We start from the raw sequence: 17,807 nt of genomic DNA on the forward strand, positions 1-17,807 counted from the left end.
GTTAGTGCTGTCAAATGATTAATTGCAATTAATCGTATCCAAATAAAAGTTTTTGTTGACATAATATATGTGTGTGTACTGTGTGTATTTATTATGTATATATAAAAACAAACAAATGCATGTATATATTTAAGAAAAAATATGTTGTTTATGTATTAAACATATTTATATAAAATATAAAATATGATAATATAAATACACAAATGTAAATACATGTCAATATTTTCAAAATACTTAATGAAAGATGTGTGTATTTATATATGCATAATAAATAAAGACAGTACACACACATATGTTGTGTAAACAAAAACTTATTTTGGATGCGATTAATCGCGATTAATCGTTTGATGTGTAATCTAAATGTAAACACGACTTTTAGGACTTTTAATCTGCGTATGGCATTAAGGCAAAAGACGTAGTTTAATCTTGTGCCAGCTGCAGAAAAAAAAAAATCTTACTTCAAGTTTCCCCTGTCCTGTGATTCATGAATGATCTCTCTTGATTGTTCTGTTCCCGCCTGTATTTAAGTGGTCACTGCAAACCTGGACTAGACCAAATATCAGGCACGAATATCCTCGGATCAATTACAGAAACACCACGTCGGTCACTTCAGATACAATTAACAGTAACCTATGACGCAGCCACCCAAAGGTAAAGCGCGTGAGGGTGGGGTGGAGGGGGGGGGGCGTGACGTCACCGGAGTGATGTCATAGCGGCTATAAAACTCTGAGCCGAGATTGCGTTGAGTAAGAGTTGAGCTCGACACCTCTGGGAGTTAATGAAGGTTTAGACGAGCACTGACATCTGAAGCAGCATCACGATGATCCTCATCTCGCATTTGGTGGCTTGTGGACTTATTCTGACTCTCCTGTCGGTCAGCACCGAGACAAAACCACTCACGCTGGAGGAACAGAGGGTGAGTGGGACACTAATGAGAAACCATATGTCATATAGTCAGCAATAGATGCAGTTAAGAGTCTGGTTTGATGTATAAAAGTTGATACGAGGTCTACAAACTTGGGTACAAGATGCATGCGCTAAAGCTTGGATATGCAGTTACGCGTAAAATATGCATCAAACTACGAGTGTCTAAATAAACAAAGATCATCTCAAGTTCAAAACAGACTAGTTTTAATTTCATCTGTAAGCCCTTCTCCTCCTCCTCATCATCATGTAAAAGCATTTCGAGCATCATTAGATCGCAGAAGATGACACTTGTCCGGACGCAAGACTATTTGAGCTAAACTACAGATTCATTTTTTTTTTGTGGCTTATATATAGAGAGAACCTGTTGTGAGAGATATATGATTTATATATATATATATATATATATATATATATACCTATATATATATATATCAACAGGTTCTCATTCGCAGGCGTGAAAAACAGAGAAGGCGCTTCTTTTAAGACGTATCAGTGCGGTTCACTTGGAAGCAAACGGGAACTTTTTCGTTGTCTTTTCGGAAAACAGTTTCAGGGGAAAACAAACGCAAAGATGCTGGTGCACCCGCGTCGTTTTTATCTTATTTCAGGAGAAACATCTAAACGATGCCTTACATTAAATCCATCACATCTCCTATAAACAGCGATGATGGATAGACTGTAACATAAAACAAATAGATTATAAATATAAAACTTGTCTGGTATATTCTGAACCACTTCCCTAACAGGGTTTACTAATATGAATAGTTTAATCTACAAGCTGAAGAACCACTGTATGCTGGATTTGATCTTTGTGTATAAAGCTGGAAAGGATGCACGGAAAGCTCTCTCTCAGAGTTGTAGCGTGTAAATGAGAGCAGGTGAGTGTTACTGAGGGTGTCTGTGTGTCCCACAGTCCCTGCGGATGCTGTTGGGCGAGGAGCTGTCTGAGCTGCTGGGGTCCGCTGAGAGTCGCAGGAGGATGGAGGACAGGGTCCGTCTGCTGAGGGACCTGCGCCTGGACACTCGGGCCAAGGGCCCCTGGGCCAGGATCATGAACGATCAGCCCGGTTCACGCAGACTCAAAGCTGGATCTAAGAAGGGAGGATCCACGGCCAGGAGCGGCTGCTTCGGACACAAGATGGACAGGATAGGAACCATGAGCGGGATGGGCTGCCAGCCGTCTCCGTCCGCAAACAATCTCTCATGGTGAGAGTCTCAACACGTCTCACTATTACATCCGTAGACAAACAGTGTCCGGTAACTTCATGGAAATAAAAATAATAATAATAATATTTATTAAATTAAATCATTGATTGATTGATCGTAAACCGTAGAAACTGTAGTTACGATAAAATGAATTATTATATATAATGTAAGTATATGTACATTTTATTTTTGCGGTATGTTAATTTTGTATTTATAGATTATAGATAGTATTTGTAGATATTTACTTTTTGCAGATAATTAATTTCACTGATTTAATGTTTTTTTTATGGATATATGTGTATGTGTGTATGTATATAATTGAATTATCACATATATTGTTTCTGTAAAATATATATATATATATATATATATATAAATTTTTTTTTGTGTCTGCATAGTCTCAATTATAAATACAGTATTTATAGATATTTTCTTTAGGGGAATTTCATGTTATTTTACTAGTTAATATTTAGCACATTATTATTATTATTTTTTCTGTAGCAAACAAAATCTTTGATATTTGCAGCTATACTTCTTTCAAATTAAATTCATTCATTTATTTTGATTCAACAAGCTTGACCTGCCATTATAACAGGAACCATATGATTTCGGGAAGCTATTTTGTGTGTCAAACTTAATTTTTTACTTCTGTAATAGTGGGTTTAAGAGATCTGGAGTGTACTTTTATAACTAACTATTAGTGCGTCATGTGGCACACTGATGAGAACGACATCTGACTGTGTGATGCAGGACGGTTGTCAGAGATCTGACGTCTGTCGTGTGCACGCACGCATTCGTCACACACGTCTACATCCATCTGACTCAGTCTCCTCTCTTTTCCAGAGCTAATCGAGGACGCCATCCATTTGGGCCAGAACAGACTTAGTTGCTCCTCTTCGGAGGAAAAACCTAAAGAATCGGACTCATGGTACGAAGCCACAACGAGAACCATTGTGGGGACAATGAAACGTACAACTGAAACACATATTTAGATTTCAAAAATATGTACAAAATAAAAAGGAACACATGGCAGATGACGTGGATAAAAGCTGTATATTGTTGCTGCCGCTGTACATTCATGTATTTCATTCTCGCATAAATGTATTTATGTTGAAAAACTATTTATATGTTTATAAAAGATATATTTATAAATATGAGTTTTATTTATGTAACATTTTGAAACGAATGCAAACTGCAGGTCAATTCTGTTTGTAACTATTCTGTCTCCAATAGTTGTAAATGTTTTAAAAGTCATTAAAAAATGCACAAATGCAAAAAAGAAAACAGGTTTGACCATTTAATTATGTGTAAATGATGAGATATATATATATATATATATATATATATATATATGGATTTCAGTAAAAATATATAAATATATAAAAAAAAATTATCTAATAAGCAAGATTGTGTATTGTAAATCTGCATTATATCAAGTTTAACAATTTAACAAACCAAAGTTTAAATACTAATTTAACATATTCTCTGAAATCAATAAACAAAATACATTTTCTTTAGAAATTAAAACAATAACACAATAACATCTTGTTTTGTGGATGTTTGGATAGAAATCAGCCAAATAGGAGATTTTCTCCCAGAAAAGCCAGTGAGTATAAAGCCTACGGCCTCTATACGGAGTATTTCATTATTACAACCTGCTATAATGCATAAGCGGGAGCATGAGAGGACAGATCTGAGCCTCTGACGCATGCTCAGATGAATCTCTCAAACATTAGACCAGCATTTAGCACAACTTTAACTGAAATGGCAGAAAGGAGTCCAAGAACATTGCTCACTACACTAAGTGGGCAAAACAGCAGGTTTATTAATGAATTAGTGCTGTATATATCTGTAGAGTGCTCTTAAAGGAGAATTACACAAGAAAAAAAAAAAAAAAGGATTTCATATGATTCACGCTTGCTCGTTCGGGTCTACATATCGCAAAGGAAGAGGCTCTTTGACAGATAACCTCACTCCAGTTCAACAAATGAAGAAAAACGTGGTCATTGAGCTTACTAGAGGAACTGGGAGAACAAGAGCTTGTCTAGATGTCAAAACAGCTGTTGTAACTACACAATGATATAACTAATATTAAGGTTTAGAATTATATGATTAACACAGGATACATTTTACAACCTCGCCATTTAAAATCCCAACAGGATACAGTTTCTGACTGATTTTAATGAACGAGTAAGTAATGAATGAATGAAAATGCACTATATTTAATAGCACTATAGTAAGAATACAGTAAAAACTGTGAAATATTTTTACAATTTAAAATAACTTGAGTTCTGTGTGAATATATTATAAAATGTACTTCATTTCTGTGAAGCAAAGCTGAAATGTAGTATCATTAATCCATCATTCAACTCATTCTAATGTTTATATTATTATAGCAATATTATGGTAATATTTGCAGTGTTTAATTTTTTTTTTTTTTCATCATTTTATCATGACTATAAAGTAAAAAAAATGTTAAACTCGAATTGTTTCACAAAAAGTTATTTGTGGCAAAATAATGTTCTTCAGGTTATAATAAGGTAAGAAAGAGATGGTATATATATATATATATATATATATATATATATATATATATATATATATATATATATATATATATATATATTAATGAGTTAGTGCTGTATATATCTGTAGAGTGCTTTTAAAGGATATATATATATATATATTCAATCCAATCCAATCTAATACATTTGATTTTATTCATATATATATTCATATATATATATATATATATATTCAAAATATGTCCTGAAAAAAAAACCTAAATCAAATATTAAAAAAATTAACCAAAAGCTGAACTTTCCACCTAAGAATATACAGAAAATGAAGAAATAGCCTACTTGTTTTGGTCTGAAGTTGCAGTACCCCTAATAGCCTGCAGGTGCTTACTGCTACAGAGCTGCACTTTCAAGACGTTACAGCTGCCGTTTAAAATCCAATGATGCCATCTTGTGGCCACTGATAATCTCCAGTAAAAGGGTCCTCTTTGAATGCATGTTGCAGTGTGGTTGAGGACAGACCTTTTGCATAAGAGGAGAAGATGGGAGAACTGAAGGCATGGATGAGATGAGTCAGATTTCAGAGTGAACATCTTACATGTTCTGTGGTTACAGATTACACAGAATAAGACTTAAAAACCATGTGTTCTCTCACTTGTAGTCTTTGTCCTAATTGTATGAGAAGCATATAATTGCATTGTCTCATAGGCCAGAGTTGTAAAATTCATTCACTGGAAAAAAATGTCACCTTATCAAAGTAGAATTTGTTACCTTACTTCACCTATTAAAAGGATAGTTTACCCAAAAAATTAAGAGGTCATCATTTACTCACCCTCGTATTGTTCCAAAAATGTATGACCAAACCTGAAATTCCTACAGGTCTGTGACATCTGGCTTGTTTCTTCCAGAGGATTAAGAATACATAAAAAATTAACTCAGAATAATGATATATAAACTCAGAATTGCGAGATATAAACTCAGAATTGTGAAATATAAACTCCGAATTCTGAGATATAAACTCAGAAATGCGAGATATAAAATCAGAATTATGAGATATAAACTCAGAATTGTGAGATATAAACTCAGAATTGTGAGATATAAACTCAGAATTGTGAGATATAAACTCAGAATTGTGTGATATAAACTCAGAATTGTGAGATATAAACTCAGAATTGTGAGATATAAACTCAGAATTGTGTGATATAAACTCAGAATTGTGTGATATAAACTCTGAAATATGATACAAACTCAGAATTGCTAGATAAACTCAGAATTGTGAGATATAAACTCAGAATTGTGGGATATAAACTCTGAAATATGATGCAAACTCAGAATTGCTAGATAAACTCAGAAATGTGAGATATAAACTCAGAATTGTGAGATATAAACTCAGAATTGTGAGATATAAACTCAGAATTGTGTGATATAAACTCAGAATTGTGAGATATAAACTCTGAAATATGATACAAACTCAGAATTGCTAGATAAACTCAGAATTGTGAGATATAAACTACGAATTGTGAGATATAAACTCTGAAATATGATACAAACTCAAAATTGCTAGATAAACTCAGAATTGTGAGATAAACTCAGAATTGCGAGATAAACTCAGAATTGTGAGATATAAACTCTGAAATATGATACAAACTCAGAATTGCTAGATAAACTCAAAATTGTGAGATAAACTCAGAATTGCGAGATAAACTCAGAATTGTGAGATATAAACTCTGAAATATAATACAAACTCAGAATTGCTAGATAAACTCAGAATTGTGAGATAAACTCAGAATTGCGAGATAAACTCAGAATTGTGAGATATAAACTCAGAATTGTGTGATATAAACTCAGAATTGTGAGATATAAACTCAGAATTGTGAGATATAAACTCAGAATTGTGTGATATAAACTCAGAATTGTGTGATATAAACTCTGAAATATGATACAAACTCAGAATTGCTAGATAAACTCAGAATTGTGAGATATAAACTCAGAATTGTGGGATATAAACTCTGAAATATGATGCAAACTCAGAATTGCTAGATAAACTCAGAAATGTGAGATATAAACTCAGAATTGTGAGATATAAACTCAGAATTGTGAGATATAAACTCAGAATTGTGTGATATAAACTCAGAATTGTGAGATATAAACTCTGAAATATGATACAAACTCAGAATTGCTAGATAAACTCAGAATTGTGAGATATAAACTACGAATTGTGAGATATAAACTCTGAAATATGATACAAACTCAAAATTGCTAGATAAACTCAGAATTGTGAGATAAACTCAGAATTGCGAGATAAACTCAGAATTGTGAGATATAAACTCTGAAATATGATACAAACTCAGAATTGCTAGATAAACTCAAAATTGTGAGATAAACTCAGAATTGCGAGATAAACTCAGAATTGTGAGATATAAACTCTGAAATATAATACAAACTCAGAATTGCTAGATAAACTCAGAATTGTGAGATAAACTCAGAATTGCGAGATAAACTCAGAATTGTTATAAATTCAGAAATATAATATAAACTCAGAATTGCTAGATATTGTGAGATATTGTGAGATATAAACTCAGAATTATGAGATATAAACTCAGAATTGCGAGATATAAACTCAGAATTATGAGATATAAGCTCAGAATTGCGAGATATAAACTCAGAATTGCGAGATATAAACTCAGAATTGCAAGATAAACTCTGAATTGAGAAATAAACTCAGAATTATGATAAAAACTCATAATTGCTAAATAATCTCAGAATTGTGAGATATAAACTCAGAATTGCAAGATAAACTCTGAATTGAGAGATAAACTCAGAATTATCAGATATAAACTTAGAATTGTGAGATATAAACTCAGAATTGTGAGATATAAACTCAGAATTGTGAGATATAAACTCTGAAATATGATACAAAATCAGAATTGCTAGATAAACTCAGAATTGTGAGATAAACTCAGAATTGCTAGATAAACTCAGAATTGTGATATAAATTCAGAAATATAATACAAACTCAGAATTACTAGATAAACTCAGAATTGTGAGATATAAACTCAGAAATATGATATAAAATAAACTCAAAATTGCTAGATAAACTCCGAATTGTGATATATCAACTCAGAATTGCAAGATATAAACTCAGAATTGTGAGATAAAAACTCAGAATAATGATATATAAACTCAGAATTGCGAGATATAAACTCAGAATTGTGAAATATAAACTCCGAATTCTGAGATATAAACTCAGAAATGCGAGATATAAAATCAGAATTATGAGATATAAACTCAGAATTGTGAGATATAAACTCAGAATTGTGAGATATAAACTCAGAATTGTGAGATATAAACTCAGAATTGTGTGATATAAACTCAGAATTGTGAGATATAAACTCAGAATTGTGAGATATAAACTCAGAATTGTGTGATATAAACTCAGAATTGTGTGATATAAACTCTGAAATATGATACAAACTCAGAATTGCTAGATAAACTCAGAATTGTGAGATATAAACTCAGAATTGTGGGATATAAACTCTGAAATATGATGCAAACTCAGAATTGCTAGATAAACTCAGAAATGTGAGATATAAACTCAGAATTGTGAGATATAAACTCAGAATTGTGAGATATAAACTCAGAATTGTGTGATATAAACTCAGAATTGTGAGATATAAACTCTGAAATATGATACAAACTCAGAATTGCTAGATAAACTCAGAATTGTGAGATATAAACTACGAATTGTGAGATATAAACTCTGAAATATGATACAAACTCAAAATTGCTAGATAAACTCAGAATTGTGAGATAAACTCAGAATTGCGAGATAAACTCAGAATTGTGAGATATAAACTCTGAAATATGATACAAACTCAGAATTGCTAGATAAACTCAAAATTGTGAGATAAACTCAGAATTGCGAGATAAACTCAGAATTGTGAGATATAAACTCTGAAATATAATACAAACTCAGAATTGCTAGATAAACTCAGAATTGTGAGATAAACTCAGAATTGCGAGATAAACTCAGAATTGTTATAAATTCAGAAATATAATATAAACTCAGAATTGCTAGATATTGTGAGATATTGTGAGATATAAACTCAGAATTATGAGATATAAACTCAGAATTGCGAGATATAAACTCAGAATTATGAGATATAAGCTCAGAATTGCGAGATATAAACTCAGAATTGCGAGATATAAACTCAGAATTGCAAGATAAACTCTGAATTGAGAAATAAACTCAGAATTATGATAAAAACTCATAATTGCTAAATAATCTCAGAATTGTGAGATATAAACTCAGAATTGCAAGATAAACTCTGAATTGAGAGATAAACTCAGAATTATCAGATATAAACTTAGAATTGTGAGATATAAACTCAGAATTGTGAGATATAAACTCAGAATTGCGAGATATAAAATCAGAATTATGAGATAAAAACTCAGAAATATGATATAAACTCAGAATTGCTAGATAAACTCAAAATTGTGAGATATAAACTCAGAATTGTGAGATATAAACTCTGAAATATGATACAAAATCAGAATTGCTAGATAAACTCAGAATTGTGAGATAAACTCAGAATTGCTAGATAAACTCAGAATTGTGATATAAATTCAGAAATATAATACAAACTCAGAATTACTAGATAAACTCAGAATTGTGAGATATAAACTCAGAAATATGATATAAAATAAACTCAAAATTGCTAGATAAACTCCGAATTGTGATATATCAACTCAGAATTGCAAGATATAAACTCAGAATTGTGAGATAAAAACTCAGAATTGTGAGATATAAACCCAGAATTGTGAGATATAAACTCAGAAATATTATATAAATTCAGAAATATGATATAAACTCAAAACTGCTAGATAAACTCAGAATTGTGATATAAACTCAAAATTGCGAGATATAAAATCTGAATTATGATATAAACTCAGAATTGCTAGATAAACTGAGAATTGCGAGATAAACTCTGAATTGCTAGATATAAACTTAAAATTGTGAGATATAAACTCAGAATTGTGAGATATAAACTCTAAAGATATAAACTCAGAATAACAAGATTTAAACGGAATTGCGAGATATAAACTCAGAATTGTGAGATATAAACCCAGAATTGTGAGATATAAACTCAGAAATATTATATAAATTCAGAAATATGATATAAACTCAGAACTGCTAGATAAACTCAGAATTGTGATATAAACTCAAAATTGCGAGATATAAAATCTGAATTATGATATAAACTCAGAATTGCTAGATAAACTGAGAATTGCGAGATAAACTCTGAATTGCTAGATATAAACTTAAAATTGTGAGATATAAACTCAGAATTGTGAGATATAAACTCTAAAGATACAAACTCAGAATTACAAGATTTAAACAAAATTGCGAGATATAAACTCACAAGATATAAACTCATAATTGTGAGATATAAACTCAGATTTGCGAGATATAAACTTACAAGATACAAACTCAGAATTACAAAATTTAAACAAAATTGCGAGATATAAACTCACAAGATATAAACTCATAATTGTGAGATATTAACTCAGAATTGCGAGATATAAACTCAGAATTTTGAGACAAACTCAGAATTGCGAGATATAAACTCAGAATTGCAAGATAAACTCAGATTTGTGAGATAAACTCAGAATTGTGAGATAAACTCAGAATTGTGATATAAATTCAGAAATATAATACAAACTCAGAATTACTAGATAAACTCAGAATTGTGAGATATAAACCCAGAATTGTGAGATATAAACTCAGAAATATTATATAAATTCAGAAATATGATATAATCTCAGAACTGCTAGATAAACTCAGAATTGTGATATAAACTCAAAATTGCGAGATATAAAATCTGAATTATGATATAAACTCAGAATTGCTAGATAAACTGAGAATTGCGAGATAAACTCTGAATTGCTAGATATAAACTTAAAATTGTGAGATATAAACTCAGAATTGTGAGATATAAACTAAAGATACAAACTCAGAATTACAAGATTTAAACAAAATTGCGAGATATAAACTCACAAGATATAAACTCATAATTGTGAGATATAAACTCAGAATTGTGAGATATAAACTAAAGATACAAACTCAGAATTACAAGATTTAAACAAAATTGCGAGATATAAACTCACAAGATATAAACTCATAATTGTGAGATATTAACTCAGAATTGTGAGAAATAAACTCAGAATTATGATAAAAACTCTGAATTGCGAGATATAAACACAGAATTTCGAGATATAAACTCAGAATTGTGAGATATAAACTCAGAATTGTGAGATATAAACTCAGAATTGTGAGATATAAAATCAGAATTATGAGATAAAAACTCAGAAATATGATATAAACTCAGAATTGCTAGATAAACTCAAAATTGTGAGATATAAACTCTGAAATATGATACAAAATCAGAATTGCTAGATAAACTCAGAATTGTGAGATAAACTCAGAATTGCTAGATAAACTCAGAATTGTGATATAAATTCAGAAATATAATACAAACTCAGAATTACTAGATAAACTCAGAATTGTGAGATATAAACTCAGAAATATGATATAAAATAAACTCAGAATTGCTAGATAAACTCCGAATTGTGATATATCAACTCAGAATCGCAAGATATAAACTCAGAATTGTGAGATAAAACTCACAAGATATAAACTCAGAATAACAAGATTTAAACGGAATTGCGAGATATAAACTCAGAATTGTGAGATATAAACTCAGAATTGTGAGATATAAACCCAGAATTGTGAGATATAAACTCAGAAATATTATATAAATTCAGAAATATGATATAAACTCAGAACTGCTAGATAAACTCAGAATTGTGATATAAACTCAAAATTGCGAGATAAACTGAGAATTGCGAGATAAACTGAGAATTGCGAGATAAACTCTGAATTGCTAGATATAAACTTAAAATTGTGAGATATAAACTCAGAATTGTGAGATATAAACTCTAAAGATACAAACTCAGAATTACAAGATTTAAACAAAATTGCGAGATATAAACTCATAATTGTGAGATATAAACTCAGATTTGCGAGATATAAACTTACAAGATACAAACTCAGAATTACAAAATTTAAACAAAATTGCGAGATATAAACTCACAAGATATAAACTCATAATTGTGAGATATTAACTCAGAATTGCGAGATATAAACTCAGAAATTTGAGACAAACTCAGAATTGCGAGATATAAACTCAGAATTGTGAGATAAACTCAGAATTGCGAGATAAACTCAGAATTGTGATATAAATTCAGAAATATAATACAAACTCAGAATTACTAGATAAACTCAGAATTGTGAGATATAAACCCAGAATTTTGAGATATAAACTCAGAAATATTATATAAATTCAGAAATATGATATAAACTCAGAACTGCTAGATAAACTCAGAATTGTGAGATATAAACTAAAGATACAAACTCAGAATTACAAGATTTAAACAAAATTGCGAGATATAAACTCACAAGATATAAACTCATAATTGTGAGATATAAACTCAGATTTGCGAGATATAAACTTACAAGATACAAATTCAGAATTACAAAATTTAAACAAAATTGCGAGATATAAACTCACAAGATATAAACTCATAATTGTGAGATATTAACTCAGAATTGTGAGAAATAAACTCAGAATTATGATAAAAACTCTGAATTGCGAGATATAAACACAGAATTTTGAGATATAAACTCAGAATTGTGAGATATAAACTCAGAATTGCGAGATATAAAATCAGAATTATGAGATAAAAACTCAGAAATATGATATAAACTCAGAATTGCTAGATAAACTCAGAATTGTGAGATATAAACTCAGAATTGTGAGATATAAACTCAGAATTGCGAGATATAAAATCAGAATTATGAGATAAAAACTCAGAAATATGATATAAACTCAGAATTGCTAGATATAAACTTAAAATTGTGAGATATAAACTCAGAATTGTGAGATATAAACTCTAAAGATACAAACTCAGAATTACAAGATTTAAACAAAATTGCGAGATATAAACTCATAATTGTGAGATATAAACTCAGATTTGCGAGATATAAACTTACAAGATACAAACTCAGAATTACAAAATGTAAACAAAATTGCGAGATATAAACTCACAAGATATAAACTCATAATTGTGAGATATTAACTCAGAATTGCGAGATATAAACTCAGAAATTTGAGACAAACTCAGAATTGCGAGATATAAACTCAGAATTGTGAGATAAACTCAGAATTGCGAGATAAACTCAGAATTGTGATATAAATTCAGAAATATAATACAAACTCAGAATTACTAGATAAACTCAGAATTGTGAGATATAAACCCAGAATTTTGAGATATAAACTCAGAAATATTATATAAATTCAGAAATATGATATAAACTCAGAACTGCTAGATAAACTCAGAATTGTGAGATATAAACTAAAGATACAAACTCAGAATTACAAGATTTAAACAAAATTGCGAGATATAAACTCACAAGATATAAACTCATAATTGTGAGATATAAACTCAGATTTGCGAGATATAAACTTACAAGATACAAATTCAGAATTACAAAATTTAAACAAAATTGCGAGATATAAACTCACAAGATATAAACTCATAATTGTGAGATATTAACTCAGAATTGTGAGAAATAAACTCAGAATTATGATAAAAACTCTGAATTGCGAGATATAAACACAGAATTTTGAGATATAAACTCAGAATTGTGAGATATAAACTCAGAATTGTGAGATATAAACTCAGAATTGCGAGATATAAAATCAGAATTATGAGATAAAAACTCAGAAATATGATATAAACTCAGAATTGCTAGATAAACTCAAAATTGTGAGATATAAACTCAGAATTGTGAGATATAAACTCTGAAATATGATACAAACTCAGAATTGCTAGATAGACTCAGAATTGTGAGATAAACTCAGAATTGCTAGATAAACTCAGAATTGTGATATAAATTCAGAAATATAATACAAACTCAGAATTACTAGATAAACTCAGAATTGTGAGATATAAACTCAGAAATATGATATAAAATAAACTCAGAATTGCTAGATAAACTCAGAATTGTGATATATCAACTCAGAATTGCAAGATATAAACTCAGAATTGTGAGATAAAAACTCACAAGATATAAACTCAGAATAACAAGATTTAAACGGAATTGCGAGATATAAACTCAGAATTGTGAGATATAAACTCAGAATTGTGAGATATAAACTCTAAAGATATAAACTCAGAATAACAAGATTTAAAGGAATTGCGAGATATAAACTCAGAATTGTGAGATATAAACTCAGAATTGTGAGATATAAACCCAGAATTGTGAGATATAAACTCAGAAATATTATATAAATTTAGAAATATGATATAAACTCAGAACTGCTAGATAAACTCAGAATTGTGATATAAACTCAAAATTGCGAGATATAAAATCTGAATTATGATATAAACTCAGAATTGCTAGATAAACTGAGAATTGCGAAATAAACTCTGAATTGCTAGATATAAACTTAAAATTGTGAGATATAAACTCAGAATTGTGAGATATAAACTCTAAAGATACAAACTCAGAATTACAAGATTTAAACAAAATTGCGAGATATAAACTCACAAGATATAAACTCAGAATTGTGAGATAAAACTCACAAGATATAAACTCAGAATAACAAGATTTAAACGGAATTGTGAGATATAAACCCAGAATTGTGAGATATAAACTCAGAAATATTATATAAATTCAGAAATATGATATAAACTCAGAACTGCTAGATAAACTCAGAATTGTGATATAAACTCAAAATTGCGAGATAAACTGAGAATTGCGAGATAAACTCTGAATTGCTAGATATAAACTTAAAATTGTGAGATATAAACTCAGAATTGTGAGATATAAACTCTAAAGATACAAACTCAGAATTACAAGATTTAAACAAAATTGCGAGATATAAACTCATAATTGTGAGATATAAACTCAGATTTGCGAGATATAAACTTACAAGATACAAACTCAGAATTACAAAATTTAAACAAAATTGCGAGATATAAACTCACAAGATATAAACTCATAATTGTGAGATATTAACTCAGAATTGCGAGATATAAACTCAGAATTTTGAGACAAACTCAAAATTGCGAGATATAAACTCAGAATTGCAAGATAAACTCAGAATTGTGAGATAAACTCAGAATTGCGAGATAAACTCAGAATTGTGATATAAATTCAGAAATATAATACAAACTCAGAATTACTAGATAAACTCAGAATTGTGAGATATAAACCCAGAATTGTGAGATATAAACTCAGAAATATTATATAAATTCAGAAATATGATATAAACTCAGAACTGCTAGATAAACTCAGAATTGTGAGATATAAACTAAAGATACAAACTCAGAATTACAAGATTTAAACAAAATTGCGAGATATAAACTCACAAGATATAAACTCATAATTGTGAGATATAAACTCAGATTTGCGAGATATAAACTTACAAGATACAAACTCAGAATTACAAAATTTAAACAAAATTGCGAGATATAAACTCACAAGATATAAACTCATAATTGTGAGATATTAACTCAGAATTGCGAGATATAAACTCAGAATTTTGAGACAAACTCAGAATTGCGAAATATAAACTCAGAATTGCAAGATATAAACTGAATTGAGAGATAAACTCAGAATTATGAGATATGAACTCAGAATTATGAGATATAAACTCAGAATTGCGAGATAAACTCAGAATTGTGAGATATAAACTGAATTTTGAGATGTAAACTCAGAATTATGAGATAAAAAATCAGAATTACAAGGTTTAAAATTAGAATTATGAAATATTATCGCAATCAATCGCAAACCTATGAACCGTTAGCTAACAAGCTTGATGATTCACTGAATAGAGGCAACTCAAAAGACTTAATCAATAAGCAGGATTTTCATTTGTCATGTACACTGTTATACAGGGTACAACTTGCAGTGAACATAGTCAGCTACTGTGCATTAAAACGTACATAATAGGGTGAATTCAGGTAAAGTGGGCTGTTTAAGCTCGTTTGCTATAACAACATAATAGCATAACAACAGTTCTTAATTAAAGGAACACTGTTTCGCTAAATGAAAAAATAGTTTTGGTTGATGCAATATGACACTGGTGGTTGTGGCCACACCTCAAAGGAGGACTGTGTCATGGTGAAAGGTCAAAAACCAACAACTTAAGATTTTTATTCGTAATTTAGAAGGTTGCTCACTAAATGTAAGCAGATTTTGACAGTCCTTGTTTTATTAAATACTGACTTTAACAGGGAATATAATCCAAATAATAAACTTTTCTTTAAAAAAAATGTTAGTTTTCTTGTAAGGTGTCTAAATATTGCTTTGCCTGAATGTGTTAGATAAAGTGGTCCAACCTTTAACCTTCAGTAATTATACTCAGATTCATTTTAAAAAAATGATTTTTACTGGTTATTTTATAGTTGACATGTATAATTTACTTTTGTAGGAAATAGAAATGAGAATGAAAGTCAAGAAATAAAAAAAAAAATGTAAAACTTTACGGACCGCCTAAAGGGTCGTTGTGGTGTGAAAAAAATCAGTGAGTGAAAAAATTTGGGGTGGGAGGAAAAAAAATATTTTTTTTATTTTCTGCGTTCTCTCGCAAAACTTTTGCATTCTCTCTCAAAGATATTTGCGCTCTCTCGCAAAACTTTTGTGTTCTATCGCAAAACTTTTGCAATCTCTCGCAAAGATATTTGTGTTCTCTTGCAAAACCAAGTGAGTTCAGGCAAACACTTCCTGTTTAGCTTGTGGTGGTTCATACAGCTCCATAAGTCCACAATGGAGCGGTTCATAGAGTTTTGTTTTGAACTTGGAGAAATAGTCAGTGCATGCTTATTAAGGCACGGTTTTGGGACACAGTAAAAATGCATCTATAAATCAATTTAAGGGGCAAATATACTCTTTTAACAGAAAAGGTGTGACTGCGGTCTAAGTGGGGGCTAATAATGTTAGGCTAAATGCCCTAGGGGGGTACACCATTGTAAAAAATTCAAAAATCAACTGGCTTATTTGATTACAGTGTTAATTGCCTGTTGCCTATTTTTATGCCTCGTTAAGCACGTTTTCTAGGGAAGAAAATGCTGATCATGCAATTCTGCTTGCATGCACACAGAATATACTTTTTTAATCAATTCTATAGCATATTTGGGCTTTTTTTAAATCACCGTCTTCATTAAGCAGAGTTTTCTTTATGGGAGGAAAACACTACTGTTCTTCTGGGCTTATCTGATTTCATGTAGCCTATAATTTATTAATTAAATGTATACCAAATTCTGCCTTCTTATACCACTGTCTTATAATGGACTAATTAGTCCATTAATAAAGCGTTTTCTTTCAAGGGATAGCCTACGCTTAAAGTGCAGTTTACCGGATTACGTTCATATTCTTGGCTATTCTGCTTGTCTGTATGCTTTATTAATAAGTTGTTTACTGAATTTAGCCATCCAGTGTGTAACAAACGTTCGTAGCCACGGGAAGGAGGAGGCGGGAACCAGCGAACATTCAAACAAAACTTTAATAATACAATATACCTAAAAGAATATGTCCCCTTCTCGTGAACGACTGTCACACACAAACAGAACCAAAACCCAAAATAAAGTCTGAGCCTGGTCCTCTCTCATCTAACACTGTCATCAGTCCCTCCTCCGAAGCCCCTGCAGAACTCGATACCGGTGAATGGCGCAGGTGCTCCACCGGCCTCGCTCTGTTCCCTCGGCTCTCGTCACACAGTGTTTTACATTAAGCGTTTTACTGTGTCCCAAAACCGTGCCTTAATAAGCATGCACTGACTATTTCTCCAAGTTCAAAACAAAACTCTATGAACCACTCCATTGTGGACTTATGGAGCTGTATGAACCACTGCAAGCTGTAAAGTAATGTGTTTTGTGAGAGAACGCAAAAGTTTTGCGAGAGAACGCAAATATCTTTGCGAGAGAACGCAAAAGTTTTGTGAGAGAACGTAAATATCTTTGTGAGAGAATGCAAAAGTTTTGTGAGAGAATGTAAATATCTTTGCGAGAGAACGCAAAAGTTTCTCG

At 30.7% G+C, this 17,807-nt stretch overlaps 1 protein-coding gene across 1 annotated transcript; it reads left to right on the forward strand.

The window, feature by feature from the left end:
• The first annotated feature begins 733 nt into the window (after positions 1-733).
• LOC132159207 (C-type natriuretic peptide 4-like) lies at positions 734-3,285 on the forward strand. The gene is made up of 3 exons (XM_059568751.1): positions 734-916; positions 1,841-2,133; positions 2,977-3,285. Coding segments are annotated over exons 1-3 (390 nt in total). The 5' UTR covers positions 734-820; the 3' UTR covers positions 2,978-3,285.
• Positions 3,286-17,807: the final 14,522 nt, after the last annotated feature.

This window comes from Carassius carassius, chromosome 16 (assembly GCF_963082965.1).
Source record: "Carassius carassius chromosome 16, fCarCar2.1, whole genome shotgun sequence".
Lineage (NCBI taxonomy): Eukaryota > Metazoa > Chordata > Actinopteri > Cypriniformes > Cyprinidae > Carassius > Carassius carassius.